At 39.6% G+C, this 9,717-nt stretch overlaps 1 protein-coding gene across 1 annotated transcript in view; it reads right to left on the reverse strand.

Moving 5' to 3' along the window:
• Window positions 1–8,856, reverse strand: part of IPO8 (importin 8) — a 57,889-nt gene extending 49,033 nt beyond the window's left edge. The window contains exons 1-4 of the mRNA XM_014539236.1: window positions 8,791–8,856; window positions 8,496–8,561; window positions 4,543–4,624; window positions 1,859–2,015 (exon numbers count right to left, since the gene is read on the reverse strand). Of these exons, the coding sequence (XP_014394722.1) occupies window positions 1,859–2,015; window positions 4,543–4,624; window positions 8,496–8,561; window positions 8,791–8,856 (371 nt within the window). The remainder of the gene's footprint in view (window positions 1–1,858; window positions 2,016–4,542; window positions 4,625–8,495; window positions 8,562–8,790) is intronic.
• Window positions 8,857–9,717: the final 861 nt, after the last annotated feature.

A 9,717-nucleotide genomic window follows, 5' to 3' on the forward strand; every position in this document is an offset into this window, starting at 1 on the left:
TCTAAGTGGTTAATAAATATCCGGTTTCAAAGACCCCTAATATTTTACATAAAATCACTTTAAGTCCTATTTACCTACATGATATAGTTATATATCTGGGAGGGAGGACAAAGAACAGTATTAGAAAGACAAACCTCAGTAGCTCAACTTACTGAAAATAAAGAGAACAGGTCATTTCCTAAGAAAAACAAATAAAGCCTTTAAAACAGTCTTATCCTAAATACAGGGGAGAAAAAAAATCTCTCTTCTATAAACTATCAATATGTCCTTACATGGTCATTTGCAAAAGGTCAGAAAGTGAGCCTGGCTAACTTAGGATTCCACAGTGAAAAAAATAAACATGTGTGTTGAGTTAAACAGCCAATAACTTAGATTCACTGAAATGAAACAAACAAAATAATGCCTTTTCCTATGTTAACCAAATCTGTTTGAAAATTTTTCTTTGCAAAACTCTCAAATAAACTTTAAAAATATTTCTTCAAAGTGATTACAGTCAAGGCTTCAGGACATAACAGAAGCAAAGCCACAAAGAATTGTCTCGTTATAAAGGTCTCCCCTTGTGCCACCAGCAGCTGTTCCCAAACAACCAAAATGTCAAATCTGTATGCAAGAAAACTGAAACTTTCCCTTTTTAAAGATTTCATCTCCCAACCCTCTTCTCACTGCAACCAAGCAAAGGATGGCTATGAGCGGCCATCCTTTCCTACATTACTAGGTAGAAGCACTGCAAGACTCAGAGATATCTGAAAATGTAAAGATTTTGACAAGAAATAGATCCATGATTACACCATAGGGGAGCCACTGCCCAGCTTGGCACTTGGACAACCAATGAGAACAATGGTGGTTTTCTTTCACCAGTACACCTACTTTCTCCTCTCAGCAGACAAAGTAACTGTACCAAGAGCAGTGTAATGTTTCTTCTCCTTCCTCACTGTTTCTTCCTCACACTTTCTTCCCCTTCTCCTGCTTATGTCATAATGTACATTAGACACAAGGAGAAAAGTTATACCTAATCTCTTGACATTAAACAATTTCATTCCTCTACCTCAGTTTCATCTATTTCCCTCCCCCATTTTCAAAAGAAATCTAATTACTAGCTCAGGTTGAAAAGAGTTTGTTTCTCCTATTTTAAGACTGCAAAATCCTTATGACTCTACAGCGGTGCTGTCCAATAGACAGGGGCAGCCATTAGTTACATGTGCACACTCTGAACTTATCAAAGTTAAATTAAAAATTCAGCTCCTTGGCTACACGGGCCACACTTCAAGCACTCGATACCATGTATGCCACACGGCTAAGCGCAAATATAGGAGATTCCCATCACTGCAGAACGCTCTCCCGGACAGCGTTGCTCTACAGCACCTAAGCCGAATGTGCAAAAAACCACAGGTGATTCTTCTATTGATACGTACTCTATCCTGTCTCCTCCAAAGGAAAAGATACCCAGTTCATAAAAATGAATGGAAAGAGAGGCCAAGTGTTAAGAAAAGTGGTAGGTTAAAACTCCTAGAAGTCAATTTCTCTGTGTCAGGAAAAAGAAAAGCAGACAGAAAAAAGTCAAGAGATCATAACTAAGTTATTTCCACAGCAGGGATTTATACAACAATTTTAATTAAGGACAATTTTTGCCTTAACTCTTTTTTGTGGCAACTTAAAGCAACTGAATCTTTCCCAAAATACTGCAAAGGATTACAAAAGCAAAGACAAATCAGCAAAACAGTATTCTCTGAGTGCCCATCTTCATTAATTTACCTTTTTAAAAACCAAACTTGAGGATGATGATTAAATCCAACCTCCCCGCTCAATGCATATATTTTGTGCTTCCTACTATTAACCATGTAGATATAGTCTAATGTACCTCACTAAATCTGGAGACCGGATTATTCCTTCCACAATGTTATCACGTATTTGCTGGCGATCATTTTCATGAATGTTGAATGGAAATATTGCTTCTCCCGGGGGAGGTTCTCGGTCCGGCCAGTACTGTGTCACCATGTTCTTCAAGTAAATGGCAGCTAAATTAGAGAAAAAAATGCCAGTATAGCAGTACCAAAAAGATAACTTTATTCAGCTTGTCAGAGCGTGAAAGGCTTAAACCCTTCAAAGTTAAACATGACAGCCAATAAAAAATGGAAAATCTTGCAATTATAAATCTTACAATGTGTCTTTTATATAGGCCATCTTGTATGGTGCCCATAATAAAAATATTTTCTAGTTATAAAATTAACAGCATTTAATGACTGAATTATAAGTAAGTCCATGATTTTACCATGTGTGTATCTTTGTTGTCTGAAGGTTGCTTCTTATTTTCAAGTCCAGTTCTATAGGGATTAAAATGGTTTTGTGATCATATGGGGAACCTCGCATTCTAATGCACTATTGATAGAAAATGTAGCAGAAGCAACTTGGTGATAAGATTCAAAATTCTAAATGTTAACATCATTAAGATCCATTGACCTAGCAGTTCCATTTCTTGTCATTTATTCTATGAAAATATTCCCACAAGTATCCAGAGATATATGTCCAAGGATGCTCATTTGAGCATTGCCTCTATAACAACAATAATAAGGGTCAATAAAGGAAATGTCTATTAACATCAAATTGTTTAAATAAAGTATGGCAGTTCTGTACAAAGAAATGCATATGCACTGACATGGAACAATTCTCCAAGCATCAATGGCTAAATTTAAAAAAGGAAATTATAAAATAGCATATGTAATATAAACAAATCTTTGTTACTTTTTAAAGCCAGCATAGCCCTAGCCAGTTTGGCTCAGTGGATAGAGCATTGGCCTTGGGACTGAAGGGTCCCAGGTTTCAATTTCTGTCAAGGGCACGAACATACCTCAGTTACAGGTTGGATCACCAGCCCTGGAGCTGTACCAGAGGCAACCAATCGATGTGTCTTTCTCACATCGATGTTTCTATCTCTCCTCCTCCCTTCTACTCTCTCTAAAAATCAATGGAAAAATATCCTTGGATGAGGATTAACAAAATAATAATAATAATAATAATAATAATAATAATAATGCCAGTATATCTGGGCGGGGGGGAGGAATAGATTTGGAGAACATGCCCCTAAACTGATGGCAGCTATCTTTGGGGGTGAGATTAAGAGAATAATAATATGCCAGTATATCTGGGCGGGGGGGAGGAATAGATTTGGAGAACATGCCCCTAAACTGATGGCAGCTATCTTTGGGGGTGAGATTAAGAGGAATCTAATGTATAAATTCTGTGTTTCTGTAATGTTTATATGCCATATAAAGAAGACATTAGTTTAATAAACTGCTTTAAAATCTTTAAAAATACTACTTCCACAAAGCTTTCATAGGAACTTCAGAATGGCCCTAGTTAGGTTATTTAAAATAGCAAAATGTAGTTTCAGAACAGCCTATTTTATAAAACAAAAATTAAATAAAACTGAGAGTAATGCTTTCAAAAAACTTACATAGAAGTCTTACAAACCTTATTAAAGTAAAAATTGCAATACAAATGTTTTCTATAGATTTTTTTCTAATCTACAAAGGGATCTTTCAGGAAATCATACATAGTGTTATATTTTCCCAAAACTGAAATGATTCTTTACTTTTTCATTATTATTTCAAGTAAAATTAAATACTTTTATCAGCACGTAGAGTATAACCCCATTTCTATAAAACATCATCAATTGCTATACCCTAACACATGCACATGTGTTAATGATGCTCATTTATAAGTAATGAATGTTGAGTAGCTTTTTTTACTTTCTTCTTGGTATTCTTCTATAATGCCCAAATTATTTACAATGAGTATATGTCACTTCAATAATTTTTAAAAGCCCTTTTAACTATTTTTTAATTAGTATTATTATTTTATCTCCTTTATCTTGAAGTTACTATCTTTTCAGAACTCATGATTTTCCAAGGCTTTCTCCCTTTTTTTACCTTTTGGGCTCTAATGGCCAGCTTATCTTTTTTAATCTTTATTTTATTTCATTTTTTTTTCATCACTATTTATTTCCTCTATACCCTCTTCCACCTCCCACCCCCAATCTACCACAGGTCCCATAGACTTAAAGGTAAGTTTCATGTTTAAAACAAAAGTCCTGCTCCCTCACCACGTGGTTAGGAACATCTGTGCAATACTTTACACCTCCGTGATCTGATACATGGATGGAGTACATAAATTCACATATATAAATTCATGGTATTAATCTATGGGCCCAAAGGCTAGGCCTCCAGGAATCATAAAAAATTAGGGAGATGAAGCTCTTAAAATAAGGAAAGACAAGGGGGAAAACAGCAAAGTTACAGAGGCAACTGATTGACAGATAGAAGAGAAAGGAAAAAAGAAAAAGCCAAGAGAGATTTAAGAACTCAGTATCTACCCCTAAAGTTCCAGGTTAAAGAAAAGTGATTTTTTAAGCCATTAGAAATACTTCTTGTGCATTTCCTGGTGTTTTTTTTCCTTCAAGAAATCAAATATGTTTAAAATTAAAATAAAACTCTACTTTTACTTTCACCATAAATAAGTTTATAAAGATAAAAAAAAACAACTCACCTGCCTGGCGCACTGGGAATTCCACATGGTCAGAGACTATAATCCGAAGTAAACTGGGGGCAAAATTGATAATCTTGTAGGACTGAAATTACAAAGAAATATTTTATAAAATAGGGCAATATAAATGAATAACTATTAGCACCTGTTACTAAATACACTCCTGTAAATAAAACTTTTAAAGGGAAAGAAATTCTCCAAAATGAAGATTACTAAAATACTTCAAGTCAAAAAAAATTAACTTAGAATAAATTGATGAAGAATCTGAACATTTTTATTTGTTTGTTTTGTTGTGTGTTTCTTTCAAATATATGGTCATAATGCTCTCCAGAATGGGAGCAGCAATTTGCCATAGCAACAGTAGTAAATGAGTGTGTCTGTCTACCCAAAGTAGGGATTATCATGCCTGCAAAAACTTAAAAAGCTTATTCCTGTTTTAAATTACACTTCCTCTATGTTGAATTATTCCTGAGTGTTGCCTGTTTGTTTTTCTACAAGTTCCTTATTCCCTTTATCCTTTTGTAAATGGAATATCTGTTTTAGTCTTAATAAGTTCTATGAGCTATTTATGAATGTACAATCTCAACCTTTTTGGGGGGACTAATACATTTCAAGTGTTTCTTCCCAGCTTATTTGTGCTTTAATTTAGTTTGTGGTATTTTTGACAAACCAAAAACAGAAAAACATGTGCTTCAGAAAACAGGAGATCCAGCACAGGAAAAGAAGATCGCATTAAATAGCTGTGCATGAGCCCTGGAGAGGACACAGTCCAGATGGCAAGAGGGTGCCTCACCGCACGGAGCTGTCATCAGCTCTGCTGCTGAAGCATCTGAAATTTAGCAATGCCCAAGTGAGCCTGTGCTCGTGAAGTAAGTGCCTGCCGCCTGGGTCATTTCACCCACAGACATGTTCTAACTTGACTGACTCCTGAGTTTGGTCAGGGTGACTTTAGAAGCACACAAAAACCAAGAGCAAGCCCATTCCTTCTGACCATATTCCCACCGGATGTCTGGTGCCTAGACCATATTACTTACAGCCCTGCCGTATTCCCAGAGCTTTGACTTGGCCTTGCCGGCTGACAATCCCAGAAAACACTCCTAAATTCTCAGTAAGGCTAAAGCCAGACATATGATGCAGAATCTGTCCAGTTTACCTTCTCCCAGGGGCCTGGATCTACCATGGCACACCACTCAGCTTTTTAACTTATCACCTTTCCTATCTGTTTATTTATAACTAGAGGCCCGGTGCACAAAATTCATGCATGGCAGGGGCAGGGTCCCTCAGCCCGGCCTGCACTCTCTCGCAATCCGGGACCCCTCAGGGGATGTCCGACTGCTGGCTCCAGACAGCTCACCTGCCTGCCTGCCTGATCACTAACCACTCTGCCTGCCTGCCTCATCACCCCTAACTGCTTGCCTGCCTGCTTCATCACCCCTAAGCGCTCGCCTGCCTACCTCATCGCCCCTAACCGCCTCTGCCTTGGCCCCCGCTCCTGCGGCTTCTTTAGGAAGAGTGTCCAGAATGACATCCAGAAGGTCATGCCTAATTAGCATATTACGATTTTATTATTATAGATAGCATTTATTAAGATGTTTGACTAAAAAAAAAGAGAGAAAACTGGCATCTTTAAAATATTAATCCTTTCCATGAAAGAGCATTATGCTTTCCAATCCTTTCTATATCCTTCAGTAAAATTTTGAATTATCTTAAAATTGTTCTTCCTTTCACCCTTATAAACCTCAGAATCTTAAATCTGTTGTATATAAAGTATATTCTGTTTTACCCATAATTGAAACTGCCAGAATTTTAAAGTATTGTTAAAGAAAACAGATTTCTTTTAACAGCAGTTTACAGGAATCAAAATTAACACAAATGTAGCCCAATCTTTTGCACCTTCTACATTTACATTATAAAATAACTCCTGTTCATAACTTTTGAGATACTGGAAGGTCTTATAGTGAATCAAATATCTATATAGTTTAATTCTAATCTATGTAGTTTAGTATTTATTTTTTAAATCTTATTATACATAAGTACAAAATAATCTTTATACTAGATTAATGCTACTTATTTGAAAATAGTTATTGTGGAAACTACTTTTATTTCAACACTGTTGCCATTTTACACATTTTAGAACTCTTTTTGTAACTGTTTGCATTTCAAAGAACTTCTGCAACTTTTTATCTTTTCCTTTCTGCCTGATTCAATCTGTTAATTTGCCAGCTAAAACATTCCATGGTGAATTTCTATGTATTCTCATACTACTTTTCCTCACAAAATATTTATCCAATTTATTTTTCCACCTGGGCTTCACATTTCTAAGTGGGTGGGGAGAAGGCATTTCGCAATGATTTCTTGAGGATATTTACTTTGTATCTGTGAAGTTTTCTGAAAATAAAGAGTTTATTTGCTTAGCTAAACTCTGCATTTTATGAGAATTCATTTACAGCAAAGACCTGATGTTTTCCCATTCTCTGCCTCACTGCCGCCAACAAGGCATGATGGCAAAGCATAACTGCATTTAACTATCCTAGTCCTCCAGCATGACAAGCCGAAGGCTTCTACTGAACTTGCCCTTCCCTCCCAGGTCACCTGGTTCACTCCTAACATCTAGGTCTCTGCTCAAGGTCGTCTTCAGACAATGACCACCCTCTATACATCCCAACACACTCTGGGGCTTTATAGCACTTATGACCTGAAGTTATATTGCTTTTCCGTATCCTCCACTAGAATGCAAACTCTCTAAGAGCACGGTCTTGTACTAGTCCTTGCAATATAACTCAATAAATGTTATTCATACAAGTAAACTCCTTAAAGGTCAATAAAAAGGATACCATAGATTCATGGAAAAGCAGGGAATAAAAGCTTGCCAATATAAGCACATATCTGTATTTCCTGTTGAGGCCATGGTGAGAATTATTTACTAAAGGAAGACAATTTTCTGAATGAGTTACTCAAGCAACATATCTACCCATTCCAAGGGACTTCTGGGTCTAGAGGTGGTGAGGAATATGTACAGGAAGCATTCTCAATCTCCTGAGATAAAAATAAAAATGCATCTGCCCATGCAAACGATATCATAAATAGCAATCAAGGGACTAGTCACTGGTAACAGAAATACTGCGTTGGCCACAGAAAAATATAGCTCCAAATAAGAATTTATCCTTTGGAACACTATTATGTTTCAAAGCTGCATTCCTCTTCTACATGGCAACTGACAAATCAATCAGTACTTTGTAGACGCTGCCCCCATTTCCTATGCAGAGCACATTTGCTGAGGGAGGACCCAGACTAAAATCAATGAGCTGGAACCTAATCACTTATGGTAGATTACCCACCTGTTTATCCAGCAATGTATGTTGGTAAAGGATAAGCATACAAAACCCAACATTATAACCATGTTTTGCTATCTATAATAATAAAAGCGTAATATGCTAATTAGACCAGACAGCTGAACGACCTTCCAGACGTCATTCTGAATATCCTTCTGGTCCAATCCGTGGAGGCTGCGAGGCAGAGGCAGTTAAAGGCAATGAGGCAGGCAGGCTGAGGGGTTAGGGGCAATGAGCCAGGCAGGCCAGCAGTTAGGAGCCAGCAGTCCTGTATTGTGAGAGGGTGCAGGCTGGGCTAAGGGACACCACCCCCCACCTGCACAAATTTCATGCACCGGGCCTCTAGTAAGGTTATATGACATAACTTAGTCTTCTACTTACAGACCATTCAAAGAAACACTTAGAGGATATCACAACCCAAAGCACTATATGACATATAAATGCTAGAGAGTGGCACAGCCATAAGCAACTTTTAGAGTTTACAGAGGAAATTGCGGTCTGTGGTGACTTGGGTGAATACGGGGCAGGCAAGGCAGAGCAAGGACGGAATGCATTTGGGTTGAAACGCCATGAAAAATATATAATCTAAATATCACTTCTAGTTCTACAGGATCTCCCACTTACCTTTTCCACTTCTATCAAGTCACCTGCACGTATGTACGGATGAATCAGAAACAAAGCAAGGGGGTGCTAACAGAAGCAGGGGAGGCTATGGTGACATCGAAGACATGCTCCCGAAGGGCACTATCAAAGTTACATCCTGCCCACTGTGCGGAGGAGGGGGTCACAGACAGGCAAAGCCTCCCGGTCCTGCTAATGGCGTCCCCGTTCAGCTCTAGCTCTGCTCCCCCTAACCAACCCCTGGATGACTACTTTTCTAACCAATCAACAGAGAGGACATGTCCTTAAAGCCCGGGACAGGTGCTGGCTTTAACTTTCTCCTATTCTGGGTGGGAGTCCTTGTATTTTCAAAAAAGAAATCCATTCACTTTAGGCTTCAGTTCAACGCCACCTCCTCTTCCCCTGCAGGTGCGGAGGGAAACAGGAGCTAGGGTTGGGGTTCAGTAACATTCCCCTGCAGGTGCGGAGGGAAACAGGAGCTAGGGTTGGGGTTCAGTAACATTCCCCTGCAGGTGCGGAGGGAAACAGGAGCTAGGGTTGGGGTTCAGTAACATTCCCCTGCAGGTGCGGAGGGAAACAGGAGCTAGGGTTGGGGTTCAGTAACATTCCCCTGCAGGTGCGGAGGGAAACAGGAGCTAGGGTTGGGGTTCAGTAACATTCCCCTGCAGGTGCGGAGGGAAACAGGAGCTAGGGTTGGGGTTCAGTAACATTCCCCTGCAGGTGCGGAGGGAAACAGGAGCTAGGGTTGGGGTTCAGTAACATTCCCCTGCAGGTGCGGAGGGAAACAGGAGCTAGGGTTGGGGTTCAGTAACATTCCCCTGCAGGTGCGGAGGGAAACAGGAGCTAGGGTTGGGGTTCAGTAACATTCCCCTGCAGGTGCGGAGGGAAACAGGAGCTAGGGTTGGGGTTCAGTAACATTCCCCTGCAGGTGCGGAGGGAAACAGGAGCTAGGGTTGGGGTTCAGTAACATTCCCCTGCAGGTGCGGAGGGAAACAGGAGCTAGAGTTGGGGTTCGGTGACATTCCCCAATGTCGGCGGTGAAGCTGGATCACGCTCAAGGCTGGTGAGTGAGAACAGGGGATGGAGGGCAAAACAAAGTCTCACTCGTTTTCAAAGAAACCCCTCCGCACGCGCATCCTCGCGCTTGCCTTTCGGAAGGCGGTCCCCCGGGTCCTGCCGCCGTTGTCCAGGGCACCTTCCCCGGGGCCCCCCCCAGCGCCCCAAA

Source organism: Myotis brandtii, unplaced genomic scaffold, assembly GCF_000412655.1.
Source record: "Myotis brandtii unplaced genomic scaffold, ASM41265v1 scaffold209, whole genome shotgun sequence".
Lineage (NCBI taxonomy): Eukaryota > Metazoa > Chordata > Mammalia > Chiroptera > Vespertilionidae > Myotis > Myotis brandtii.